Source organism: Tetrao urogallus (genome assembly GCF_951394365.1).
Source record: "Tetrao urogallus genome assembly, chromosome: 24".
Lineage (NCBI taxonomy): Eukaryota > Metazoa > Chordata > Aves > Galliformes > Phasianidae > Tetrao > Tetrao urogallus.
Window position 1 is genome coordinate 4,327,049 of NC_136837.1, and position 27,341 is coordinate 4,354,389.

At 62.5% G+C, this 27,341-nt stretch overlaps 5 protein-coding genes across 5 annotated transcripts; 2 read left to right on the plus strand and 3 right to left on the minus strand.

Annotated features, from left to right (window-relative positions):
- Positions 1-304: 304 nt before the first annotated feature.
- TMEM167B (transmembrane protein 167B) lies at positions 305-1,301 on the minus strand (the record flags this gene model as incomplete). The annotated part of the gene is made up of 3 exons (XM_079546473.1): positions 305-553; positions 1,024-1,170; positions 1,241-1,301. The coding sequence occupies 3 exons, from the start codon at positions 1,299-1,301 to the stop codon at positions 471-473; spliced, it is 291 nt and encodes a 96-aa protein (XP_079402599.1). The 3' UTR covers positions 305-470.
- A 1,778-nt stretch (positions 1,302-3,079) lies between these two features.
- Positions 3,080-6,991, plus strand: INAVA (innate immunity activator; the record flags this gene model as incomplete). Its single annotated transcript, XM_079546331.1, has 8 exons — positions 3,080-3,134; positions 3,572-3,684; positions 3,770-3,889; positions 4,095-4,308; positions 4,893-4,946; positions 5,014-5,404; positions 5,785-6,361; positions 6,899-6,991. 8 exons carry the CDS (start codon positions 3,080-3,082, stop codon positions 6,989-6,991), a joined length of 1,617 nt encoding a protein of 538 aa, XP_079402457.1.
- Positions 6,992-7,936: 945 nt separating this feature from the next.
- Positions 7,937-12,454, plus strand: SHISA4 (shisa family member 4; the record flags this gene model as incomplete). The annotated part of the gene is made up of 5 exons (XM_079546393.1): positions 7,937-8,003; positions 8,925-9,096; positions 11,508-11,641; positions 11,915-12,094; positions 12,173-12,454. The coding sequence occupies 5 exons, from the start codon at positions 7,937-7,939 to the stop codon at positions 12,217-12,219; spliced, it is 600 nt and encodes a 199-aa protein (XP_079402519.1). The 3' UTR covers positions 12,220-12,454.
- Positions 12,455-13,197: 743 nt separating this feature from the next.
- Positions 13,198-14,725, minus strand: LOC306955084 (uncharacterized protein; the record flags this gene model as incomplete). The annotated part of the gene is made up of 2 exons (XM_079546319.1): positions 13,198-13,704; positions 14,246-14,725. 2 exons carry the CDS (start codon positions 14,723-14,725, stop codon positions 13,198-13,200), a joined length of 987 nt encoding a protein of 328 aa, XP_079402445.1.
- A 1,545-nt stretch (positions 14,726-16,270) lies between these two features.
- On the minus strand, positions 16,271-25,885 carry LMOD1 (leiomodin 1; the record flags this gene model as incomplete). The annotated part of the gene is made up of 3 exons (XM_079546414.1): positions 16,271-16,297; positions 16,778-18,343; positions 25,625-25,885. The coding sequence occupies 3 exons, from the start codon at positions 25,883-25,885 to the stop codon at positions 16,271-16,273; spliced, it is 1,854 nt and encodes a 617-aa protein (XP_079402540.1).
- Between the last annotated feature and the right edge of the window lie 1,456 nt (positions 25,886-27,341).

Below are 27,341 nucleotides of genomic sequence, written 5' to 3' on the forward strand. Positions count from 1 at the left end.
AATTCCCTCCCTCCCACCCGCACACGCACAGCGCTGCAACCACTCTCCGCTCGTTCCGTCCCGTCGCGCCCTTTTATATCCTCCCCCGCGCGGGGCACGCTGGGAAGCACCGCCCGGCCACGCCCCTCCGCACAGCGCCTCCTGCCGGAGGGAGGACCGCGGTGCAGCCCCCCCTTCACCCCCAGCCCCGGTTGTGAGCGTGGAGATGGCGGTGGATAGAGCGCGTTTATTGGCACGCCGAGCCCCGCCGCTCGGCCACCGGGGCACCAAAACTCGGCCCCGCACACGAGGAAGGGTCCTTGGCTGCTGGCCCAGCTCCCAGGACCCTTTGGCCACGGGGAGGGGGCCGGCGGACACTGGGATCTTCCCATCCTTGACAAGTAACGGTGTACGGTGACACCTGGTGCTGCCCCACAGCGGGTACTGGGACGAGGCGGACTCAGAGTGGCTGCCACGGGGTCCTGGCGGGGTCACTTCACCACGAGGACGTAGAAGGCCATCAGCACACAGGAGATGGCCACAGGAACATGCAGCCGTGTGCCAATGACGGCAGCTGCAGAGTGGTAGCAGGGAGCTGTGCTGGGCAGCACCCAGCGGCTGTCCCAGCACTGTCCTGTCCCCATCCCGTGCCACCACCCCAGCTCTGCACCCCTATCCCAGACCCCCTTGTCCCTCCATCCCATTTCTATCTCGTGCCCCAAGTCAAGCCCACCATGTCCCCATTCCACATCCCAGCCCACTGCACACCCCAATGCCACCACCTCCACCCCATGCCCAAGCCCAGCTCGTGCCCCCAACACCACCGCCCCCATCCCATCCCATCCCCGCGTCCCCATCCCGGTCCCAGTGTCCTCACCGCCCACCCAAGTCCCGCGTTCCTTATCCCAGACCTCAACACCCCACTTCCATCACGTCACCCACAGCCCAGCCCCACGCTCCCATCCCGGCCCCACATCCTTTACGTCAGAACCCAACACCTCCGCTCCCATCCCGTACCGCAGCCCCCCCGCAACCCCCCCTCACCTTTGTAGCCGACGCCCCACAGGCCGCGCTTCTCAGACAGCAGCCAGGCCCTCAAGCGCGGCACCTTCCTCAGGTAGGCGCAGGTGCACACCAACAGCAGCCCGAACACCAGCAGCCCGTCCAGCGAATACACTGCGGGCGGCACAGCTGCGTCCCGCGGGGCAACGACCCCTCACCCCTCCCGGGACCCCCCCCCCACTCCCCGCCCCCCACTCACCGTTGGTCATGGCGGCACCGGGGGCTCTCAGCGCGGCCCCGGCCCCGCGCACACTGCGCATGCGCACAGGCACTTCCGCCAACGCGACACCGGAAGTTGCGGGGCGGGCAGCCGAGCGCCGATGGAGGCGGGGAGGAGGACGGGTCGGGCTGCAAGGAGCAGGCGGCCTCAATCGAGCGCCTATCGAACGTGTTTTCCCCGCCCCGCTGCTGGTCTCGCTGAGGGGTGGGGGGGGGTTCGGGGTGGTCGTGGGCATAAGGAGCCCGGGGGGTGCTGGAGGCACTCAAAGGGTGCCGTGGGAGGGGCAACATCTGGGGCCGTGTCTCAGGTTGTCTGGTAACCCCATGTGATGCCTTTCCAAGGAGAGCTCAGGTCCTCCTGGTGACCCTGTCTGTTTGTGGCCCCGAAGCCAAGTGACCCCACGCCCTTTAGCCCCCTCCCCATTGACCCTGCTCTCACTCCAGAGGGTGATGCGAGCAATTCCCTCACCCTGGACATAGCTCCTTCACCCAGCCCAAGGTAGTGCCAAACCCAGTGGGGAGCCTGGAGACACCAGGAGACACACAAAGAGCTGCTCTTCACCCACAGCAGGAGGTGGGGACAGGACCTGTACACAGAGATGAGGGGTTTCCCAGCCAGGTGGCGAGGTTGGTGTAACCCAGGCACTGTGCTGAGCAGTGAGAGCTGGATGGGCAGCAGCAGAGGTCAACCCTCCATCCCTCCATCCCTCCATCCCTCCATACATCCATCCATAGTGCAGCACAACACGGCACTGCCTTCTTTGCTCCTCACCCTTTCTCTTTCCTTTTCCCTTTCATCCTCCCTTCTCATCCTCATGTCTGTCCCTGGAGGAGGATGAGGGTCAATGCTTCTTCCAAAGACATGGAAGTCTGGGAGGGAGCAGAACTGGGAGAGAGGATGGAGCACAGGACAGGGACTGGCAGGACAGGCCCCCATGTGGGAGGGCACAGCGGTGGCTGTGCTTTGGGGATGAGATGGATTCCCACTTCTCCAGTACAGGCAATCCCCAGCCTGGGGCCACGGGCACAACAGGGACAGTGCCAAGGGCCTGGGGCCATGCTGTGCTGTGCCATACATTTTTGCGCCATCATGCAGTGTCACACTGTGCCACACCACACCACGCCATGCCATTTTGCACCGTGCCGTGCCAAACTGTGCCAAACTGTGCCACGCTCCTCCCCGCCACGCTGTGCCGAGTTGTGCCGCGCCGTGCAGGCCCTGCGGGGGCTGTGTTGCTCACCTGCTCCTCCCCTGCTCTCAAGTCAAAACACGTCCCTGCATCCCGGGTGCAGCAGAGCGGCAGCGAGCACCGTGCTGACGGCCCCGCCGTGCTGGCACCCAGGTAAGGCAGCACTTGGCCCCACCGAACCCCATGCCCATGGGGGTCCCAGCCCTTCTGCCGCCCCCTTACCGGTGCTGGCAGCCCCTTTTCTGCCTCAGTGTCCCTATGTGCTCACCTTCCTGCTAGAGAAATTGAGGCATAGCGTGAGCGGGGGGCGAAGGCAATGCAACGCCATGGCTGACCCCATCCCACCCATTGGGCCCCAAGGGATGGGAACGCCGGGCGGGGGGATACGGTCACATTTCCCACCCCCACCCCAGGAAAACGCCTGCGGCCCAGACAGGAAAGAAATAAAAACTGGGAGAGGCACCCAGCGAAACCGGCCCCGCACCCCCACCACCACCTTTGCCCCTGGGACGGGGCTCAGCCCGGCAGCCCGGGCTGGCAGGCACGTGTTTGCACACCTTTGTTTATCGTAGGACCTACGAGAAGGCAAAGCAAACACGGCCTCGCCTTGCTCCCTGCAGGTACCCAGCATGGAGGGCAGGGAGGAGGCGGGCGACTCCGGCAGTGCGATCATGCTGCATTTGGGTGAGCGCTGGGGGACAAAAAGGGGTTTTGCATCCCGGGGTGTGATGGGTGCCCTCTCCTGGGGTGCTTTTAGGGGCACGGCAGGAGGGACAAACTGGGGTGCTGCCGTTGGAGGGGGAGAATTTGCTGTTGGGCAATGTGGGGGATCCCCATTTGGAGAGCGGGGGGACCCTGTCTGATGTGACTCAGTGGTGTTTCACTGCGGGTTGGGCTGAGTCAATGTGAAGTGGTCCCCCCTGAACCCCCCCCAGTGCTGGGAAATCACTGCTGCGTGCAGTGTGAGAGGGGTGAGCAGTGAGCACAGCTCCCGTGGGTCCAGCAGCGCCCATCCCAGCGCAGAGCTCTGGAAAACTGGGAGCTCAGGGGGTGCGGGAGGCAGGGAGGGGGATCCGGCCACAGCTCAGCCCCTCCATCTGTCCGTCCGTCCGTCCATCCAGGCCCCGGCAGCCCCACGGCCCCGCTGAAGGAGTTGGCGCAGCGGGTGCGCAGGCAGCAGCAGGCGCTGGAGCTGTGTGTGCAGGAGCTGCGGCGGCTCTGCCTGCGTGAGGCGGTGAGAATGGAGACGGGGGGACCCTGCCAACCCCCCCTCTCCCCCATCTCCTGTCACCGCTCAGTGTCCCCACATCCATCCCCAGGAGCTGACGGGGACGCTGCCCCAAGAGTTCCCCCTGAAGGCCGGTGAGAAGCCCCCCAAGGTGCGGCGCAGGATCGGGGCCGCCTTCAAGCTGGATGAGAGCCTGGTGCTGCGCGGGGCGGTGAGCGGGGGGGGCAGAGGCTGCACCCATGGGGCACCCACAAAGGGATGAGCAGTTATGGGGGACCCCTCACCATCCCCACCCCCACGGAGGTGCACTGCAATGGGCGCAGGGGGTGCAGCAATGCAAAGTGCCCTGCGGTGCGCGGTGTCCTCGGGGTGGGGGGCATTTGGAGGTGCCAAGTGTCCCCTTCCCCCACCCCCAGGACCCACTGGGCGCCCTGGAGCGGGACCTGGCGCTGCAGATGCAGATTGCCAGAGCTGCACATCGCCTGTGCCGGGAGGAGAACATCAGCAAACAGCTGCGCCGCAGGAGGAAGACGGCAGCATTGAAGGAGGAGCAGAAGCTGAAGGCGCTGGAGGACACCCTGCTGGCCGAGCGCCGGGCCCTGTCTGCTGGTGGCACCGGGGGGGCTCAGGGTGAGAACGGGGGGCTTCCTTCTTGGGGGGGAAGGGATGTGCGTAGCTGCGGGTCCCCAGTGCTGTGCCACCTGCCCCCCGAATTGCTCCTCCGCGTGGCTGCACCCCGGTCTCCCACCCCAGGGAGCGCACCCCAAAGCTTCATCCCTGATGGATGCACCCCAGCGCACTCTCTGCCCACGGGGAACGTACCCCGATGTGCCTCCCCTGCGAGCGAACCCCAAAACTCCATCAGTGGTGGATGCACCACCCCCACGGCTGCGCCCCAGCTCTCCTCCTTCTGCGGCTGTCCCCTCGTGGATGCACCCCAGCACTGCACCGCCCCACTGTGCGCGCCCCAATGCTCTCTCCCCGGCGTTCGCACCCCAGCGTGGGCTGCACCCCGCTCCCACGGCAGAGCCTGGGCAGGGCTGCGGGGCTGGGAGCTGCCCGGAGCGCTCCTCTGAGCCGGACCAGCCGGTCCCGCCGCCGTCCCTGAGCGTGTCGGGACAGGCGGACGGGGGAGGGGAGCGGGGACGCGTTGGGTGGCGGCCGTGGGAGCGCGGTGCCCCGTGGCACACCGCTGTGCGCCGCTGTCCCCGCAGAGCTCAGCGCGTCGGATGAGAGCTCGCTGTCGGACGCTGCGTTGCTGGAGGAGGGTAAGGGCTGTGGGTACGGGGGACGCATCCCGCCCCTCCCCACCGCAACGCTCCGTCTGTCCTGCAGAGGAGGCGCAGCCGATGGGAGCCGGCACCCCGCAGCGCCTTCCGTCGCCGTGCCCGTGGCCCCGCTTGGCCCCTGAGGAGCAGAGTGAGGATCCGGGGTGCCCCTCTGCACCCCCCGGCCCCTGGAGGGAGACCAGCCTCGATGGACCCTACGGGAAGGCCAAGAGCATCAGTGCTGAGCCTGGGGATGGGGAAACCCGCGCGTCCCGGTGCTGCCCCACGTCCCCACCCGCTGTCACCTCTGTCCCCATCAGCCCTGACTGCAGGGCTGGGGACGTGGCCCCGTATCGCTTCATCCCCGTCCGGAGCGTGGTGCTGTGCAGGCAGATGGGATCCAGTGCTCCCAGCACCCCAGAGCCAGCGATCCGACGTGGACAGTGCCAGTCCCTGAGGTACGGCTGTGCCGTGAGTGGGGACGGGCTGCTGGCACCCATGGGGGGGTGGGAGATAACCCACAGGGAGGATGGGGATAATTCGTGGGGAGGATGGAGGTGGAAACTCGTAGGGTGGTTGGAGACGACTCACGGAGAGGCTGGAGATGGTAACCCACAGTGATAGAGATAACCCAAGGGGAAGATAAGGATGACCCATGGGGCGAGGAATAAGCCCATGGAAGGGAGGATGGAGCTTGCTCCATCTAGATGACCCGTGCAGAGGAGGAAGCCCCATGGAGGAGATGGAGCGAACTCCACAAGATAATGGCGACGGCCCTACGAGGAGGATTGCGATGCTTCCGGGGGGGCAAAGATGAAGGCAAGCCTTTGTCCCGCAGGGTGGACTCACGCTGGGAGCCGGCTGAGACGCGGGGCCGCAGCACAGCTCCCCGCCGCCGCCCCACGTACTACACAGTGACAGTGCCCACCTCCTGCCCCCCGGCCCCCAGCCCCACACCGCGCTCCGGCTCCGACGACAGCATCTCCGACGTCTCCAGCGTCTCCCACGCCACCTCCCCGGGCAGCAGCAGCCCCGACGTCTCCTTCCCACGTCCCCCAGCCCCACCGCCCTGCGCCGAACCCGCTTTCTACCCCCGCGGAGCCCCCCGGCTCCTGCCACCCCCCGGCCCCCCGCTGTTCCTCTATGAACAGGACCTGGCCCCGCTGCGCTACCAACGCCTGGTGCCCTCGCACAGCCGCATCGTGCGCACCCCCTCGCTTAAGGACTACGTGCCAGGGGGGTCCCGTGGGCTCTCCAAAGCGGCGGTGACGGAGGAGCTCAAATCGTGGCACCAACGTGCCCGGCTGCGGGGAGCCCGGCCTCATTCCCTCGACAGACAGGGGGCTTTCCGGGGACACCGCTGTGGGAACCCCCAGGATGGGCCCCAACTTCGTGGGGCACCGCTGAGGGCTCAGGTAAGGCACGAGGATGGGGAGGGACGGGTGGGTGGGGGGCGATGGGATGGCTGTCACTTTGTGGGGACCCCCTGAGTGCTGCCCTGTGGGTGCGGGGATGACGTGAGCTGTTAGCCAGCGGTGGCTCTGGTGGGTTCCGTGGGGGTCCCCTGAGCGCGAGGTCCTGAGGTGCCCCTGGGACACAAGTGGGGACCTGTAATGATCCCTGGGGCAGTGTTGGGCCTCACGAGGGTCCTTGGGATAGAGGTTGGAAGGTCATTGGGGCGGGAGCTGGTTTTAAGGGGATCTCAGGGGGGTCCCAAGGGCAGGGTTAGGGTCCCACTGCCAGCACTGGCACCTTGTAGATATTTTGGGGCCAGAACGTGGCCATTTGGGGGAGGGTGGGGGTCAGCAGGGGGTCCCTGTAGCCACCTTTGGGGCCCCGACAGCAGTACCGATGTGAGGCGGGTTGGGACAGCCCCACCACTTCCCAGTGGGGCCGTGTCCCCAGGGCACAGGGTGGGGTCCCAGCACCCACGGGTCCCTTCTCCCACTCAGGCAGCCCCGATCCGCATCCTGCGGCGCTCCCCGCCCGGGGTGCCTGTGCAGGTCTACGTGCCTGAGAACGGCGAGATCATCACACAGGTGTGAAGCGACCCCCAGCCCCACGGGGCACGGCCTGGCTGGCCCAGGGCAACGGGGAAGTGGGGACACAGCCGTCATGCACCCCTGTGGGCTTGGGATGGGGGACGGGGGCACAGCTGTGGGGTGGGGTGGGCAGGGCTGGCTCCTTACGCTGTCCCATGTCACCGGTGACCCCTGAAGGGTCTGCAGTGCAGATGTGTCATAATCGGGTGATCTTTTTTTGCCCAATAAATGTGGTCGTTTGGGATCTCTGTGTGGTCACTTCTATCCTCGCCATCTCCTCGGGTCGCGTCCCTCTGTCCCCAGTGCCACCAACAGCACCGGGGTGAAGCCGTGTGTGGCTGAGATGATACTGGGGAGGGGACATGGGGCAGCGATGGGAGCAGGGGAGGGGGAGAGATTGGGGTGTGGGACCTATTCCATATAGGGGTAGGGTGTGCGGTGTGAGAGAGCGGGAGTGGGGATGGGATCGGGTGCAGGGATGGGGTACAAGGGTGGGAAGGGATAGGGATAGGGATAGGGATAGGGATAGGGATAGGGATAGGGATAGGGATAGGGATAGGGATAGGGATAGGGATAGGGATAGGGATAGGGATAGGGATAGGGATAGGGATAGGGATGGGGATGGGGATAGGGATGGGGTGCGGGGAGGGGATGGAATGGGGCGGGATGTGGGCAGGGATGCGGTGCAGGAGGGGCCGACCGCAGGGCAAGGGCAGAGCGGGGCTGCGGGAGAGCTGCGGGGAGCGGAGCCGTGCCGGGGCGCTCCGCCCGGTGGGGGCGGGCTGGGGCCGCTGCGTGCGGCGGGAGGCCGTGCCGAGGGGGGGGGCACCGGGCGGCGGCCGAGTTCCACCGGCTGCGGCGTCACTGCGGGCCTGCAACGAACCGGCACCGAACCGGCACCGCCATCGGCACCGCGCGGGGTGCGCGACGGCCCCCCCCAGCCCCCCGATGGGCCCCGCCGGCAGCCGCTGGCCGCTGGTCGGCACCGTGCTGATGGCCGTGGCCGCTTCGCTGGGTGAGTGAGCGACGCGGAAGGGGGAGGTGGGGGGGGGGGGGGGGGGGACACAACCGGACGCGGTGATTCGGGAGCGCGGCTCCGCTGCACCCTCGGCTGCTCCGCGGAGGGGCCGCGCACGAAGCTCGGCTTCCCCGCCCTGCAAAGCCCAGCGGGGGGCGGCGGTGCGGGGCTGTGCGCGGTGCGGAGCCGCCGTCCGCCGCCGTGACCCCGCGGTCCCCGGACGCCGTAGCCGGGGCTATTCCGGGAGTGCGGGTGGCAGAGCCAGAAATAGAGCAGGGGAGGATGGGGCCGGGCGGGGGAACGCGGGGATGGGATGGAGAGGGGACGGGGATGTGGGGACGCGGGGATGGGACGTGGGGATGTCGTGGAGAGGGGCGTGGGGGAGCGGGATGGGCCGAGGAGGTGAATGGGAGGGAAGGTGGGGGTGGGATGGAGCGCGGTGAGGGGACGTGGGGACGGATTAAAGGGGTGTGGGGACAGGGGCAGAGGTGGGGATAGGGGTGGGTATGAGGGCGTGGGGATGGGATGGAGCCGGGTATGGCGATGTGGGGAGGGGTGGACTGGGGTATGGGGGTGTGGGGCAGGATGAAGTGGGGGTAAATGGGAATGGGACAGAATAGGGTACGGGAATGGGGGAACCGCATGGGGTGAAGTGTGGGGACGGGAGAGTGGGATGCAGCGAGGTATGGGGATATGAGGATGGGATGGAGAGGGGTACAGAGACATGGGGACAGCGTGGAGTGGGATGTGGGGACGTGAAGAGGGGCACAGTGACACGGGGACAGCGTGGAGTCCGGTGCAAGGATGTGGGGACGGGACAGAGCGAGGCACGGGGTGCAGTGACACACAGGGTCCCCACCCGGGGCTGCGGACGTGGGCTGCTGCTGGTGGCACCGAGGTGACAAGGGTGGTCCCCAGTGGCGGGGGGCGAGGACTGCCTGTGGTACGTGGACAAGAACGGCTCGTGGCATCCCGGCTTTGACTGCGAGGCTCTGTCGTTCTGCTGCGGCTCCTGTCACCAGCGGTACTGCTGCTACGACCCCCTGCGCCTCCTGACCGAGCGCCAGCAGCGCCACTGCCTCGCCTTCAGGTGCTGGGGCTGCACGATGCCGGTGCTGGGAGTCACTGCTGGGTGATGGGCATCAATCGGTGCTGGGTGCTGGGTACGGGGTGATGGGTGTCATTGCTGGGTGCTGGGTGTCATTGCTGGGTGCTGGACATTACTGCTGGGTGCTGGGCATTACTGCTGGGTGCTGGGAGTCACTGCTGGGTGCTGGGAATCATTGCTGGGTGCTGGGAGTCACTGCTGGGTGCTGGGAATCATTGCTGGGTGCTGGGAATCATTGCTGGGTGCTGGGAATCATTGCTGGGTGCTGGGAATCATTGCTGGGTGCTGGGAGTCACTGCTGGGTGCTGGGAATCATTGCTGGGTGCTGGGAATCAGTGCTGGGTGCTGGGAATCATTGCTGGGTGCTGGGAGTCACTGCTGGGTGCTGGGAATCATTGCTGGGTGCTGGGAGTCACTGCTGGGTGCTGGGAATCATTGCTGGGTGCTGGGAGTCATTGCTGGGTGCTGGGAGTCATTGCTGGGTGCTGGGAGTCACTGCTGGGTGCTGGGAGTCATTGCTGGGTGCTGGGAGTCACTGCTGGGTGCTGGGAGTCACTGCTGGGTGCTGGGAGTCACTGCTGGGTGCTGGAAATCATTGCTGGGTGCTGGGAGTCACTGCTGGGTGCTGGACATTACTGCTGGGTGCTGGGAGTCACTGCTGGGTGCTAGGAATCATTGCTGGGTGCTGGGAATCATTGCTGGGTGCTGGGAGTCACTGCTGGGTGCTGGGAATCATTGCTGGGTGCTGGGAATCATTGCTGGGTGCTGGGAGTCACTGCTGGGTGCTGGGAATCATTGCTGGGTGCTGGGAATCATTGCTGGGTGCTGGGAGTCACTGCTGGGTGCTGGGAATCATTGCTGGGTGCTGGGAATCATTGCTGGGTGCTGGGAGTCATTGCTGGGTGCTGGGAATCAGTGCTGGGTGCTGGGAATCATTGCCGGGTGCTGGGAGTCACTGCTGGGTGCTGGGAATCATTGCTGGGTGCTGGGAGTCACTGCTGGGTGCTGGGAATCATTGCTGGGTGCTGGGAGTCACTGCTGGGTGCTGGACATTACTGCTGGGTGCTGGGAATCATTGCTGGGTGCTGGGAATCATTGCTGGGTGCTGGGAGTCACTGCTGGGTGCTGGGAATCAGTGCTGGGTGCTGGGAGTCACTGCTGGGTGCTGGGAATCATTGCTGGGTGCTGGGAGTCACTGCTGGGTGCTGGGAATCATTGCTGGGTGCTGGGAATCATTGCTGGGTGCTGGGAGTCATTGCTGGGTGCTGGGAGTCACTGCTGGGTGCTGGGAATCAGTGCTGGGTGCTGGGAGTCACTGCTGGGTGCTGGGAATCATTGCTGGGTGCTGGGAGTCATTGCTGGGTGCTGGGAGTCACTGCTGGGTGCTGGGAGTCATTGCTGGGTGCTGGGAGTCACTGCTGGGTGCTGGGAGTCACTGCTGGGTGCTGGAAATCATTGCTGGGTGCTGGGAGTCACTGCTGGGTGCTGGACATTACTGCTGGGTGCTGGGAGTCACTGCTGGGTGCTGGGAATCATTGCTGGGTGCTGGGAATCATTGCTGGGTGCTGGGAGTCACTGCTGGGTGCTGGGAATCATTGCTGGGTGCTGGGAATCATTGCTGGGTGCTGGGAGTCATTGCTGGGTGCTGGGAGTCACTGCTGGGTGCTGGGAATCATTGCTGGGTGCTGGGAGTCACTGCTGGGTGCTGGGAGTCACTGCTGGGTGCTGGGAGTCATTGCTGGGTGCTGGGAATCATTGCTGGGTGCTGGGAGTCATTGCTGGGTGCTGGGAGTCATTGCTGGGTGCTGGGAGTCATTGCTGGGTGCTGGGAATCATTGCTGGGTGCTGGGAGTCATTGCTGGGTGCTGGGAGTCACTGCTGGGTGCTGGGAGTCACTGCTGGGTGCTGGGAGTCACTGCTGGGTGCTGGGAATCATTGCTGGGTGCTGGGAGTCATTGCTGGGTGCTGGGAGTCATTGCTGGGTGCTGGGAGTCATTGCTGGGTGATGGGTGTCATTGCTGGGTGATGGGAATCATTGCTGGGTGCTGGGAGTCACTGCTGGGTGCTGGAAGTCATTGCTGGGTGATGGGTGTCATTGCTGGGTGATGGGAATCATTGCTGGGTGCTGGGAATCATTGCTGGGTGCTGGGCATCAATCGGTGCTGGGTGCTGGGAGTCACTGCTGGGTGCTGGGTGTCATTGCTGGGTGCTGGACATCGCTGCTGGGCGCTGGTATCTGGGTGCTGGGCACCAATGTCGAGTGCTGGGCATCAGTCACTGCTGGGCGCTGGGATCCGGGTGCTGAGAGTGGGCGCTGGGTGCTGGCTCTGGGTGCTGAGCAGCACTGCTGGGTGCCTGCTTTTGGGCTCTGGGGTCAGAGCGCTGTCCCTCAGCCCTAAGACCATTGCGGGCATCGCCTCGGCCGTGGTGCTGTTCATCGCCATCGTCACCACCATCGTCTGCTGCTTCATGTGCTCCTGCTGTTATCTGTACCAGCGGCGGCAGCACCTCCGCACCCCCCTGCAAGGTGGGAGGGGGCTGAGAGATGTGGGTGTAGGGTGGGGGTCTGTGGGGGTGTAGGGTGGGGATTGGGGGTGCAAGGGGGGATTTGGGATACAGAAGGAGGGCTTTGGGGTGCAAAGGGTGGGGGGTGGAGTACAGAAGGAGGGCGTTGGGGTGCTGGGTGGGGGATTTAGGGTGCGAGGGAGGACTTGGGATGCATGGTGGGGGATTTGGGATGCAGGGTGGGGGACTTGGGGTTGGCACAGCAGATGGCAGCCCCCAGCTCTCTCTCCTACAGGCCCTGAGATCCCGCTGGCCAGCTATCCTGCACCCCCACCCGCTCCCTTCCCTGTGGACCCCAAAGCCGGCCCCATGCCCCCCCAGCCCGGCTTCGCCCCCATGGCCATGTACCCACCCACCGGCCCCGCCGCCCAGTACCCGCTGTACCCCTCAGGACCCCCGGTCTACAACCCTACAGGTGAGCACTGGGTCCCCCCTAAAAGCACCACAGCCTTTTGGGGGGGCCCACACCGACCCCCCCCTTCTCTCTCCGCAGCACCACCACCCTACGTCCCTGCACAGCCCAGTTATCCCGGTGCCTGAGCCCCCCTGGGGACTCCTGTCTCAATGGTGACACCCATAGGGGATACAGTGGGGGGGAGGGGGGGGTTCCTGCTGTCCCCACCCCGGGGCCGCAATTCTGCCCTGTGATGCTCATGGAAATCTCTGCCCCCCGCCCCCCCCGGCCACAGTGGGGACAAGCAGCACAGAGGGCCTTTTGTCCCCACTCCACACACTGGGCCCATTGTGGGTGCTCACGGGGGGGGCCATGCATGAAGGTGGGGGCAACGAGGCCGGGGGTCCCCCTGCCCTCCGGCACCAGGGGGGGGAACCGTGGTCCAAACAGGCAGCATTAAACTGCGCGTCCCCCCGGCGTGGTGTTGTGTCAGTGCTCCACACCCTTTGGGGGGAGAGGAGAGGGGGGGGGAAATAGATTTCAATGGGGTCGCGTTCCTCCTCCTCCTCCTGAACATTCCTGCATCCCAAAACCAATCATTTCCTTTTAGCGACTCCCCCTCCCCCCCCCCCCCAAACCGACACAGAACCGGGGTGCAAACCCCGACCGCGGCGGCATTTTGGGGTCACAAGCACCAAACCCACAGCCCTGAGCGCAGCTCAGTGATTTCCCCACCGCTCTGCGCCGCGGGGGCCGGGACGCGTCTCCCCCCCATCCGCTGTGGGCTGTGATTCACTGCCTATTTTCGGAGTGATTCACACCATGCAGCGGCACGGCGGGGGGGGGGGAGGAGGGAAGGGGGGACTAAATTTGGGACTGCCACCATCCCAGCAGCCTGAGTGGGACCCACAGCGCCGATGCGCTGCACGGATATTGCGCTTTGTGCCGCCTCTGGGCTCTCAGCACCGCACCCCAACCTCTTTCCTATTAACAAAAAGCCCCTCAGCCACCCGCGGCTCCTGAGGAGGGGGGAAACCGAGGGGCCAGCGCTGAGTTTTATTGAAGTGGGGAGTTCAAATAATAAAAAGGGGACGGGAGGCGCGGGCGGGGGGCTGGGGGGGGGCTCAGGGCTGGGGGGCCGCGTGCCCCCCGAGGTAGCGCTCGCGGATCTGGGCCAGGCTGGCACTGAGGCCGCCCAGCGCCTGAGCGATGCTGCGCAGCACCGCTGCCATCTCCCGGCGGCTCTCGGCGCACTCCCTGCGGAAGGCTCGCATCTCCTGCACCAGGCGCTCGTTGCAGCGGATGAGGCGCAGCTCGGCCGGGCTGAGCCGGGCGCTGCTTTCTGGGGTCCCGTCCGTCCCGCCGGGGGTTCCCCCCCCCGTTTCGCTGCAGTCACTGAGCTGTTCGGTGTCCGGCTCGAAGATGACGCTGCTGGGAAAGTCGCAGCCCGGAGGTTCTGGTTGGATCCCCAGGTCGGGGTGGGGGGGCTGCGGGGGGCTCCAGCCCTCGCCGGGTGTCTGGGTGCTGCTGCGGGGCTGCCGCCGTGCCGGGACGGTGCCGCCGTCCGTGGGGTCATGGAAGGGCTCCGTCTTCACCTCCATCGGTTCCTCCTTCACCGTCTCCTCCTTCACACCTGTGCAGGACGCAGTGCTGTCACATCGCTGTCACCCCCCACCCCCTTGGCGGCCTTTGGGAGCCCCCGGCGCTGGGATTTGGGACAGGAGGGCAGGAAGCGCTGCGCCGTGGGGACACCCAACGCAGCACTCGTGTCCCGTGTCCCCGTACATCCCTGTGTGCCCAATGCCCACCCACCCCCATCCACGTCCCTCATCCCTCTATCTGCATCCCACATCCCGTGTCCCTTGTCCATTCTCAGCCTTTTCTCATGTCCCCATCCCTGTCCTGCTCTCCCGTGTCCCTGTTTGACTCCACCACATCCCTGCCCTGTACCACATCCTGCCCAATCCCTGTCCCCATCCCTGTGACCCACGTCCCTATCTGCGTCTCCGCGGCCCCATCCCTGTCCACGTTCAGTCCCGTATCCCATCTCCCTCTCACGGCCCTTCTGTGCCCATCCCACTCCCCCATGTCCCCACCTCGGTCCTGGTCCCTGCCCCACCCCCTCCTCCCCCGTCCCGCTCCTTTCCCCCATCCTCTCCCCATCCTCCCCGCCCCATCCCACCCCGCTCCGTCCCCGCACACACCGCACGGTGCCGCCCTTTCCCCTCCGAGCAGCGGTGCCGCTTCGCCGCCGCGCGGTCCCCATAGGGGCGCGGGTCCGGGGCCGAGCTCAGCGCTGGCGGTGCCGGTTCCGGCGGCCCCGTGGTGCCGGGCCGCGTTGGTTCGCGGTGCCGGTCCCTGCCGCTCCTGCCGGTGCCGGGTGATTTTATCGTTGGCGCGGCGGCGCAGCCCCCTCCAGCGGTTCTTCACCTCGCCGATGTCGCGTTGGTTGCGGCCGGCGGCGTTGATCTTATTGGTGATGCGCCACCAGATCTTCTGCTTCTCGTAGGCGTTCACGGTGCTGGCGGCGGCGCCGAAGAGCAGCGGTTCGTAGCGGAGCACTTCGCTCATCAGGATCTCGATCTCCTGCAGCGTGAAGTTGGGCTTCCGCTTCAGCAGCCCCCGCCGCGCCGCGCCGCCCGCCGCCGCCATGCTGCCCGCCGCCGCCGCCTCATGCCGCCGCCCCGCCGCCCATCGCCCCCCTCTTCCCCCCCCCGCCCCGGCACCGCCGCCCCTTTGTCTGCGCCGCCGCCGCCGCCGCCGCCGCACCGAGCGGCCGCCGCCGCGGGAGCGGAGCGGGGGGGGCAGCGCGGCGGGGCGGGGCGGGCGGCGGCACCGCGAGCTCTGCCGGCGGTGCGACCCGCGGTATGGCGCCCCCTGCTGGGAGCCGCCGGTACAGCGCCCCGCGGCCCGGCCCGGTACTGCCCCGCGCGGTGTGGCGCCCCCTGGCGGCCTGAGCGTGCGGCACGGTGGGGTATTTTGGGAGCGGCAGCGCCGTGCCCACGTTTGGATCCCCGATGCCCCGGTCGGGGTGCGCAGATTGGGATGGCTCTTTTGTGTTTGGCTGTGTTGGGTGCCCAGCTGGCCCCACGGTGCCCTTTGGGGTGCCCCGAGGTGCTCGCTCTGGGGTGACCGCATGGCTCCAGGGTGCCTGGTTGTGATGTCCCTATGTTGTGGCACTTAAAGACGTTGTTTGTCGCCGTGGTGAGGATGGGCTGATGGTTGGACTCAGTGATCTTAGAGGTCTTTTTCAACGTGAACAATCTGCAAGCGTTCCCAGCGCCCCCTCCCACGCCACCACCTGGCTCCGGCCCCAGCTTCCACGGTGTGCTGGCCAGGGGCTGCCTGTCCCCCCGCTGTCCCTGAGGAGCACTGAAGCGTTGGGTGAAGCTTTATTGCCGATGCGGTGGCCGCGGTGTACAGACCACGAGCGAGGCTTTGCACCAGGGCAGGCACTGCGGCCCCAAACGTATGCCCATGGTTGGTGGAGTGACACTGTGGGTGACACGACAGGTGACAGTGTTATCCCTTGCTGCTATCCCCCCCCAAAGTTCCATGGATCACTCAGTCCCTGCATGGAGACAAATGTCTGCTAAGAGAGGTCAGGTCATGTCCTGCAGGGGTGGGACAGCCCTGGGGTCACCCCCAGCTGTGTCCCCCTCTCCTGCTCCAGCTCTTCCCAAATCCTACCCCTACACCACCCAGTGTTCACCCCATCACCCTCCTGGCCACGCGGGGACCCCATGGGGACACACACCATGGCCACGTCCCCATGACCCGCCTGTCCCCATCCGCTCGCCTCAGGTTGGATGGGGCTGGGGGATGCAGCCCCTCAGTGCACCCCTGGCCCCGTGGCACCCCCAGCCCCGTTGTCACCTCCCTTCTGCCCCTTTCCCTGCATTGGGGTGGGATGTGGCAGCGGACACTCAGCCAATCCCTCCCCATCCCTCCTCAGTGTCCCCAAGCAGTGCGGGGCACGGTGCTGGCAACAGAAAGAGCTTGAGGGATCACAACTGTACAAACAATAAATACGAGGTCTTTCTCACGCGCCGTGGCCAACAACCACGCCGGCCCTCCTCGGGCCCGGCCCTTCCTCCATCAGTCCCAGAGAGATCGCTGCTCCTCGGCGTCGGTCACTGCAGGGTCCCCAAGGGCTCATCACGGCGAGAGTCACGAGGAAGGCGAGCGTCTCGCTCCCTACTGCAGCAGCTTTGGTAGTTCCACCTGCCGGAGGAAACGTCCCGTTACCCAGCATGGATCGGTGGTGAAGGCTGACGGGGTTTGGTGAGCCTATGCTGCTGGGGGCGCTCGGAGCTCTGGGGTCACTGCTGCTTCCTGGCCAGGCTCTGGTTGTCCCCATGCCTCAGGGCGGCGTGGTCAGGGACACAAAGTGCCTTGGGAAAGGGAGGCTTTGCGCCACGATGGATCTCCTGACCCCTTGTGCCTAAAAGGGATGGATCCCCTGACTCCACACAGCATCTCCTGACCCCACGTGCCCTCCTGGGGTCTGTGCCAAGGGATGGATCCGCCCGCCCTGCGTGCTCAGCGAAGGGATTTGGGTCTGTCCCTGACCCGTGCTCTGCACAGGGACCGTGGGCCCCGTGCTGTTCCCAGCACTGTCTGCCGCACCGCCCGAACGACCTCAGCCAGCACATCAACCCCACGGTGCTGCTCGCGGTTGGCCCCGCCGCACCCCACACTCACCTTCTTGAGCTGTTTGAGGTTGCTGGAGCGGATGGCCGCCAGCAGTTGATCTCGTGAGCTCTTCTCCTGCATGGGCACCCGGTCCCCCATCTTCCTCTGCGTGGCCGGCGACAGCGAGTTCCTCAGATTCTCGTTGATCAGCGGCGGGGCGAGGGGAGGAGGAGGGGGGGGTGGCGCGGCGGGCGCTCCCCCCTTCTTGGGAGAGTTTTTGGGGGACGCTTTTGGGGACGGCTGCGGGGATCCCTTGGGGGACCCCTTCGGGGCTCCGGCCTTGGGCACCTCCAGCAGATCCTTCTTCTCGCCGCGCTCCTGCGCCAGCTTCTGCTCCTGGAGGCGCTTCTGCCTCTGCCTGTCCATGTTGCGGCTCAGCAGGTTGGTGACGGTCATGCGAGGCCCGGCCAGCTCGAAGTGGTAGCCCAGCTTGAGCAGCGTGGTGTTCTCCTTCAGCAGCTTGGCGATCTCCATCTCCGTTTTGCCCCCGCAAATGTGCCGCTGGTTGTGGAAGCGCAGCTCCGTCAGCGTGTCGTTCTGCAGCAGCGCCCGGAAAATGGCCAGGATGCCTTTCCCCGTGATGTGGTTGGAGTCCAGGTTGATGCTGGTCAGCACCTTGTTGGACTTCAGCATGATGGCGATGGCAAAAGCCACGTGGTCGTCGGCGCGGGTGTTGGCCAACGCAAACAGCTTGACCACGGTGTTGAACTCCAGCGCCTCGGTGAAGCGCACCAAGGTCTCGTTGTTGATGCAGTCCGAGTTGTTCACGTTCACCTCGGTGACCTCGGCGTCGTTGTTCTTCACCTTCTCGATGAGCTCGTCGAAGATGCTCGAGGCCTCGTCCTCCTTGGGCTGCTCCGGGGCGCTGCTGGGGGCGGCCGTGGAGCTGCTCTGCGCTGCCGCCTTGGGCTCCTCCTTCCCCTCTGCTGCCGCCTCTGGCTGCGGTTTCTCCTTCTCATCTGCCTCGGGTTTTTTCGAAGCGGAGCTCTTTCCCTCTTCTTTTTTATCTTTGTCTTTCTTCTCTTCACCTTTCTTGTTCTTTTCTGTCTCTTTCTTCGATTCCGAGCTCTTCTCTTCCTCCTTTTTGTCCTTCTCTGTGCCCTTCTTCAACGCCGACTTCTTTTCTTCTTCCTTTTTGTCCTTCTCTGTCTCTTTCTTTGCTGCTGAGCCCTTCTCTTCCTCCTTTTTATCCTTCCCTGCATCCTTCTTCAGCGCTGAGCCCTTTTCCTCCTCCTGTTTATCTTTCCCCACATCCTTCTTTAATGCTGAACCTCTTTCTTCCTTTTTGTCCTTCTCCGCACCCTTCTTTGCTATTGGACCCTTCCCTTCCTCCTTCTTGTCTTTGCCCATCAGCTTGTTTTCCATGGCCTTCACCTTGTCATTGATGGCTTTCCTGTCCTTGGTTTTGCTCTCAGCCTCCCCTTTAGCTTTCGGCTCTGTCTTTTGGGCACTTTCTTCCTTCTTAGGGTCTTTCCCCACTCCTGTATCGCGTTTCCTGGCCAGGTCTTTGGCAGGAGCTTCTTTTCCCTTTTCTTCTCCTTTCTTGACATCTTTCTTCTCGTCCAGCCTGCTTTCCTAACAACAGAGGATCGTGGAGGTGTTAGCAGGTCAGGCTCCCTGAGCTCCAGCCTCACCACCCAGCTCTCAATCACAGCCCAGACGTTATGGCCAGCACTGCTCTGCACAGCCCGGCCTTGGGAAGCCTCCCCACCCCCAGCTGGGTGCTCTCACACCACACTGCAGCTCCTGACTGTGTTTTGCAGAGCAAAACCAAACCCGGCTCCAGGGGAGGCCTTGCTGTGAGCGCCCCTACCAGGCAGAGACCGCAGGAGCCCAGGTTCACTTCCCCATGTACCCGGAGCGATGCACAGCACTCACTTCCAGCAACAGCAGCGCGGCTGTGAGACCCCTGCACTCCACTGGGGGTGGTGCTATGGAGGATTCATCTGGCACAGGAGGATGCTCAGTGCTGGGACCGAGCCTGCAGTGCAGGGCACAACCTGCAGCAAAGCCCGCAGCTGAGTTTGGCAATTTGGGCTTCCTTCTCCTCGCTCCACGCCTGGGGAGCGCGTGAGGGTCAGCGCTGTGCCTCGAACCCCCAAATAGCAGCCAGGCCCCAACAGCAGCCCCATGCCAGCCCCATGCCAGCCCTCTGGGACTGCTGGTTGGTGGGAAGAACTGGCCGGGCCACCAGCGGGCCAGCAGCAGGGACAGCGTGTACCTGGCGTGAGCACAGATGCCATCTGGGATGGAGCTGTTTGTTTAGCTAAGAGATTTCTTGGCTCCCCAGCGCGGAACCAGGGCAGGCGGCGCAGAGGCACGGAGCCACGTCCACAGCCCCAGCGGTGGGGATGGATGGGGAACTGGGGGTGCTGCTGCCTCACACGCTGAGCCCAGAGGTGCCTTTCGAAGGCGTTTGGGGATGTCCTGGGTTGGAAGTTTGGGGATGTCTGAGGATGAAAGTTCCTTGCGCAGCTTCCCGAGCTCCCCAGCTCTTTTTCTTCCACTCCTCAAGCTGCAGCCAGCAGCCCCAGCCCCACACCAAGCGCTCCAAAAAGCCTTCTCCTTTCCAGCCCGTGGTTGCAGCTCAGTGATGGGTTGGGGGCTCCTCGACTCCCCAGGACAAAGCAGAGTGAAGCCAAGAATGAGCAGATCTCGAAGAAAGGAAGGAAAACTGTGGAGAAGGAGCTGCAAAACCTTCCATACTTAGAGGAGGCAGTGGATTTCTCCAAATAAGACAAAACCAGAGTGAAATAATCAGCCCTGCAAGGCGAAGCCGTCTCTCTTATCTTGTTATCACATCGTTAGTGCTGTTATCATTAAAGCAACTGTGCCCTGATCTGCCGCCATGTGTCCAGAGCAGAGGGAAAGGGGAAGGGGAGGGGGAAGGTGAAATGGAAAGGGAAGGAAAGGGGAAAGGAGGGATGCACTCGTTCCCTGCTCCTCCCTTTGCCTCCTGCAGTGTGGCCTGGGCCATCCCCACAGCCCCTCCATGGCCATCTGCAGCCCACATTTACCTCGGGCACCCAGGGGCAGGCGCTCAGCACCCCTCTGTGCCATTCCCTCTGCTGCAAGCATGATTATTAGGGGAATATTTTTACACTGCGTGTCAGACCTTTAAAAATAAGCCTAATGAAAACAGCCTGGTACCGGGCTGATTAATCACCAGTGTTTTGATGAACTGAAATGCCTTCCCGTTTCCTCTAAATAGACTAAAATGAGCATTGCCATTGCTTGTTAGCATTTGCAACCCTCAAACCCACTCAGATGCTTCCTTAAAAGGCAAAGCAGGCCAGGAACTTCTTGCCTGGAATCTGAGTGCTCGCAGCCCAGTGAGAGCAGATGGAACCGGGCTGCGCGCTGAGCCCTGTGCTGAGCTGCTGTGGGGCCGTGGGTGAGCAAAGGGCTGCACCCTGCACCTGGAGCCCCACCGCATGGGTTGGGGTGGAGAACAGCATGGATCTGAGTGTCAGGGACTGGGAGGTGGCAGGGATGGGGATTGCCCTGCTGTGCACAGAACTGGGTGCGTGGTGAGTGGGGGGCTCCTGGGGTGGGCTGGGGGTCACGGGGGCTCTCCAAACCCATGCCCAAATGGAGGGAGGGAGCAACTGGCACGGTGCTGCTGTTGCATCAGTCCCTGGCAGAGGGGAGCAGTAGAAATGCATTAGCAGAATAAATGTTTGGCTTCGGAGGGGGCCAGCACACAGCAACGAGCAGCTATTTGTGGAGGCATGTCCTGGGAAGAGGCACTCGTGGGCAGCATCACAGTGCTGGGCTGCTGCCTTGCTGCAGCGGCCACGTGCTCAGGGCACCAGCGAACACGGTGTGAGCCATGGGGAGCTGTGCCTTGGGGAGCTGGGCCATGGGGAGCTGGGCCATGGGGAGCTGGGCCATGGGGAGCTGGGCCTTGGGGAGCTGTGCCTTGGGGAGCTGTGCCATGGGGAGTTGTGCCTTGGGGAGCTGTGCCCCATCAACAACATGAGAACAGACCAACTGTCAGCGCTGCTGGGAAATGAGGATGGGCTCCAAAGGGGCTCCAGGTGCTGTTTGCTATGGGGGGCAATGAGGATGTGGGCTCTGAGCAAAGGGGCACGGTCCTGTGAGCAGCTGTGGGGGTGTCTGCTCTTGAGGAACACCGGGGGAGCACACGGCTCTCCTGCACAGCAGTGCAACAAGGGACAGCAGGAGCAGCTGAACTCTGTTAACCCAGCAACAAGTTTAGCGATGAGGGTGAACTTCTGCACATAAAGTGGATCCAGAGCCCAGGGGTCTCCTCGTGACTCTCCCTCCCCAGCAACTACGCTGGCTGAGCCATTTCTGCATGCTGGCTTTGGCCAGGACATTTTTTGTCCACACAGAGCTGTGCTCCACACACCAGATGCCTTCAGAGCTGCAGCATAAATCCTGCACCAAGAGATCAGCCCCGTCCTCCAGTCCCTGCTGTGCCAACAACCCCCCTGCAGCCAACAGGACAGTTTTGCAGCCCATGGGAACTGTGCAAATCCCGAGTGGCAGAGGGGATTTGGGGGCAGGGAGCAGCACACGTCCTGCCTGCATGCAGCAGAGGTTGTGGGGCTTATCCACACTCCCATCCTGCAGCTCAGCCATGGGAGAAGGGGTGAGGGAGCTGGGCATAAGGCACGTGGAGCCCCCAGGACACAGGGATGTCCCCTGCTGTCCAAACGAAGCTTGTTTTGCCCTTGATGCTCCTGGGTATTCGGGTGCCATTACGCTCCAGGCATGCAGGAGGGTTGCTCTACCCAAGCTGATCCACATGAAATGAGCCACGCTGCTCCCTTCCTGCACTGCCTGGTCAATGTTGAGTAACCAAAGACATTCCTGGACAAATGCAGCAGCCCTGCCTGAGTCCAGAGAGCCACCAAGCCTGAGCTGTGAGCTGGGGTCATCTCCCATGATCTGTGCCCCCAGCACTGCCCTGCCTGCAGCTGTCCCTGCTCAGACCGTCCCCAGGCATTTTGGGGTTTTTTGGCACGAAGAAAGAGTGGGAGGTCCTGAGCACTGCCAAGGGATGCACATAAACCCAGCGTGACCCCCAGCGTGACGCACGGAGCGATGTGAACAGCTTCCTCCCCATCCCACCTCAGCCATCGCCGTCATTTCTGTGAGATGTCCCATTGTCCCCTTCCCTTCTGGCCCATCCTTCCTGACCCCAGTGCTGGCCACATCCTCACCCTTCCCAGGCCAATGCTCCTTCTGAGATGCAGTGCTGTCCTCTGGGGACCGGCCGGCTCCCGGCCCTGATTTTTGCCTTGCTTTGCCTTCATTGGTGAATTACAGCAGATAACAAAAGCCTCCACGGCATTTCCCTGAGCAGCACAGCCCCATCTCGTCCACAGCGACACGCAGCTGTTTCCCAAAGAGCCCTTAGAGCTGCTGGCTACTTTGCAAATGGGAATTTTCATTCTCTGACAAAAGCTGGTTTTAGTAGCCTGGGTTTTCCTCTTCCATGCGTTGCTTCCCTGCACAGACCAAAGGGGAGTCTGAGGTTCCCAAGCTGAGGCCACTCTTCTGCTCATCCCCTCTCCAGCTGGGGCTGCAAGGGGCAAGGTGTGCATCTCCAAGCCCTCCTTTGGACGTTTCATTTGCACCAGGCTGAAGGAGGATTGAGGAGGGCGATGAGCAGGAAGGGATGGAGCAGAGCATCGCGTCGTGCTGCCGCCTGTGGATGCCTCCTCCCTGCCAGGACCTGCACATGGAAGTCACTGGTGGCTGCTGGCGGCACCCAGCTGCTGTTCCCACCATGGCAAAACCTGGGGTGGGAAGCAAGGCTGATCTGTAGCAGCGCTGAGCCACAGAGAGCATTGCAGCACACAAACGATGGTGTCACACTGCTAACGAGGGCGAGACGTCGCCGCCTGCAGCTCTTTTCCTGCTCCCTGCATCTCTTTATCAGCAAAACATAAACAGATAATAAAGCTCCCTGCCTGTGGCAGCTCGGCCCATATAAGCCCAACACTCCAAACATCTCCACGGGTTTGTCTGCATCCCTGTTGTGCTTTGTGTAAATACAGAGCTGCTGCTCCTGGCGGTGCTGCGGGCTGAGCAGAAGCACAGCGCTTCTCCCACTCGTGCCCTTAGATGGGCCGGGTGCCTCGCAGGCACACAGCGCTCCTGGCACAACGTGAGCCTTGGGAAGAGAACCGTCCTGGAAACCGTGCTCCTCATGTGGCTGAGTGAAAGGCAGAGCCTGGGGGCAGCAGCGATCCTTGGGAGGGGGATGGGTCGATAAACAGAGCTCAAACCCAGCGGTGTTAGTCACAGAGCAGTAAGATGCTTCAGGAATGATACAACCGCTGCTTTTCCTCGGTTACGATTCCCCTCGAGTCTGTCCTGGCTATATAAATCCATGGCTTGTTTTGTTCCCAGATGGTTCCACGAAAGAAAAACCACCCAGATTTGGCCATGAATACGAAACCAAAATGCCAACTTGGTCCTCTGCAGTTTCACAGAAGCAGGGACCTCACCTGGCTGGGTACCACGAGCAGGGCACCATTTGTCCTCTGTGGTTAAACACCACCAGTGAGCCTCAGCCCGCATGTGCGCAGCCCAGAAAGCAGGCAGGAGGGGCAGAGGGTTTTTGGAAGACCACCCATGGAGCTTGGAAGAGGAGCTGCAAGGATTCCAGGTGACAGCAGCTCAGTTAATCACACTGCTCAAAGCCTCTGCTTCAAAACACCATCTTCCAGCCTGGACTTCTCTCGCTGTGCCTTTGCTTGCTGCAGCAATTAGAGACCTCATTTACCCACTGGTGAACATTGCCAACCTGCCCTTCCCAGAGGCACAGGCAACGGTGCATCCGAGGAGCAGCACAGCACCAAGCACTCGCTGGCAATAGGAAATGAAGATTAATTAATTAATGCATCGCCCAGCTATGCATTTGGCTGTGCAGCGCAGAGAAGTCAGGGCAAAGCTCACATCTATTTTGGGCTGTTTATAAACCGCCTCCTAGTTACCCAAGTTTGCCCTTTTCATCACAGAGAAAGACGACGTGTTGTTGTGGAGTCACAATAAATCCGGACCTGCCTCCCCCCTCCCTGCCTTCAGGAGGGAATTGGGTGCCTGGAGTGGCTCTGAAACTGACAAAAGGCCACAGGCAGAGCTGGGAGACCAGCAGGACCCAAACGTTTCCCCTTCAAACGCCCCGCTTCCCACTTTGGCAGGGTTCTGCACATCCCAATGCACAACAAGGGGAGGAAGGGACGGGCATCAGACCCTCGGTGGTCTGCAGCTCTCAGCAGAGGGAAGCCTCGCAGGCAGAGCTCTGGCAGCCCGGGGCAGTGAGCCAAGGAGGGGAGCTGTGTGTGGTGGGAATTGCTCCCCAGCCCACGCTGAGCACCGCATATAGAAGCCACGGCTGTGACGTCCTCACGGCCACGGAGAGCTGGGAGAGCTGCTTAACCCCTTGTGCAGGGCTCCAAAAGAAACCTGCCCTTCTCTTCTCTCCCTCTTTGCATCCCGGGCCCCGGTCAGGACTGAGGTTCTATAGCAGAACAGAATGGCACAACATCCTGAGCTGGAGGGGAACACCGAGATTATGGGATGCATCCCAGGCTGCACACACTGCAGCACGCCACCGCTTCCCTGCCGTCTCCTTGTATCCCAACACAAGTTGTGGCTCGAGGATGAAAGCTCCGCTTGGTTTACCAGGCAACATGTGAGCTCCTTACAAGGGACTGACCACTGGTGGGTTTAGGCTGACGTTAGGATCATGCTATGGCATGATGTTTCATTTCCCAGCCTGTTTCATAGCACCAGTTTCCAGCACATGAACCCAACGCCGTCCACACACCGGTGAGCGCTGCCCTAACGAAGGGAAGATCCTGCTCAGCACGAAAGAAACCACCCCAACCTGTCCCAGGAAACACGTACCACAGTTTCAAGATGTGAAGGGCTCAAACGAAGGAGTATTATTGTACCTTGTATTCTCTCTGTGACATGGAGAAATGGCTGAGAGTGAAACCAATCTTCTGCTACTTTCTGTACTGACTTCTGCTCTCAGCCACAAAAGGCTCATGCTGGTTATCACACTGCCTATTAGAATGATCTGATAAAAGCATTTCCTGGATGTGGTCTTTCAACAGGGTGTTACATGAGAAATGGAGCACCGTTTCCAAAATGCCACTGCCAGGTAGAGCTGAGGTTCTCCCTTCGCCTTTCTGCCCAAGCACCATTGGAAGCAGAGCAGCTCGGAGCTGCGCACAGCTCTGCCCAAGCACAGATCTGCCCCTGCTCTGCAGGATCACTGCCTCAGTTCCCTCGTCCAGCACTCTGGTTCAGCCTGCTGTGGAAAGCAAGGGAAACCAAATGCTTCCCAGCCTCCCACGCACCGAGCACATAGCAAATATTCTTAGTGCTGAGGTCAATCAGTGTTGCAGGGAAGCGGGACTGGCTGCCACCGAGGCAGGGCATGGCGCAGGATGAAGGCACGACATTTCCTCGCCCCAATGAAGATCTTACAGGATTCACCCGATGCAGAGAAGGAGATAAACGGAACCCAAACCAAAATAAAAGAATGAGTTTTAGCTGGATGAAAAACAGGAAGGAAAGGGCTTAGGGCAAAACCTGCTTCTTGGGACGATTCCCACCAAGCAGCAAACTTCTCCCCTGTAATTCCACAAGGAACAGAGATCGCTGAAGCCCCCAGCTCTGCGCAGAGGCAAGGAGCAGCCCTCTGACAGCAGCTTTGGCTTTCAGATAGCTCACAGAAGCCCCTCTTGGCTTCCAGCTCCCTGCCCTGACCCCAGACTGCCCACCGCTCCTCAGCAAGTGCCTTCAAACAGCTCTTACACACAGCCGTGCCCGAGGAGCAGCACGGTGTGCAGAGATGGGACTTACATCCACCGCCTGCTCCCTCTGCAGACGTTTCCTGGGCTCCTTCTCGTGGTGGTTGAGCACCGCGTCGCAGTTCTGCGTGCTGGACGGAGGGTTGTCTGCTTGGTTCTTCTCACTCTGCTCCATAGAGATGCTTCCATCAGAATCCACCACATCCAACTCCTTCTCCAGCTCCTCCATCTCCTCCGGACTCAGGGTGGACAGCAGGCTGTCGATGTCCGGATCTTCGCTCACCTGTCGCCGATATTTGGCGACTTTGGACATCTTGGCCCTTTGGCGAGACACGGTTGCGGTTGTTGTGGTACCCAAAGCAAGAGAAAAAAAAACAGAGCCGAGGCTCTCGAACTGCTTCCCACAGCGGCAGCAGGTGCTGAAGTGTTAAATCTCAGCTCCGCAGCCCGGGGTTCGGTGCGGATGGAGAGGGGACATCCCTCGGCCCAAGGGTTGGCCAATGGAGCCCAGCGGAGGCGGGGAATGGTGCTGTCGGGGGAGCCTGAAACCCGAGGACATTCCAGGGAACCATGCAGAGCTGCATGACCAAATTTAGTCCGGAGCATTTAGCCTTTTAAAGGCAATGGGCCAACGGAGTGAGAAAAACAGGCAAAAATGCACACAAGCTGGCAGGCTGGAGAGCTGGGGGTTGGGGGCACATCCTGGCCTGAGGGGAACAGGGTCAGCCTTGTCCCCAAGCTCCCCACTTACAGGAGGGCAGATTTTCAGGAGCTTGCTGTTGTGCTCCTGACAGCTCTCGGCTGAAATCAGCAGCACTGTGCCCAGCCAGCCCTGAGCTCCTTCCATCCTTATCCCGCTGCTCCCCTGTCTGTGGGGTCAGCCCGTCAGGGAGGGGCTGCTGGAGGTGCTGATGCAGACTTCTTCCTGCACGCAGGATGTGCAAAGCCCAGGAGGCACCAGCACTGCATGCCCACCCAGCTCAGCTCCGTGGGTCTGAGCCCAGCTCCGGCCCTGGGGTGCTCAGTCAGTGCTTCTGTACATTCCCCATCCTCTGCAGGGGTTTCTTCAGCTGCTCCTCATCACAGCTCTCCCATTCCCCTTTACCCAACCCCACAAACATCCCTCCTTCTGCACAGCCTGAATTCCAGACTGTCTTCTGTTTCTGGTTCAGGCAGTGCCTTAAGCCCAGGCTTTGCCTGGAGGCACCTACTTTCCATTGACCTAATCCATACAGAAGCTTCCTGGCATCTGCAAGTCCTCCCAGGGGGACGTGGCAGATGTGCTCTTCCTCTCCATGTTTCAAAGCAGCTTTACCCCACACACAACATTTTGTACCCATTCCATTCGCTGCCGGCTTCGCCCTTTTTCTTCATTCCTTATCAACCTCTTGGTATTTACTGCCTGCTCTCAGATCTCTCCTAGCCCATGCAAGCAGCCATCTGGTCTCCTCCACCAGAATGAGCTCTCCTAAGATTTTCCTCACCAGCCCAATTACCCTCCCTGCTGTCTGATGGCTCAGATCTCACTCCCTGCACAGACATGGGGTGCTCCATGCCGGCCTCCCGGCGCCTCGTGCTGCAGCCCAGACATTCCCCATCTGGATGGGAAATGCAGGCTGCTTGCATTCTAGGATTTCTCTTATCTCCAGCATTGCAGCGCTGGGCTCCTGCTCATAGCCTTCCTATGATTCAGACACATAACTGAAGTTTTTTTTCCAGACTGGGGAAGAAACCACTGTTTCCAGTTTCCAAGTGCGTAGCCTTAAACA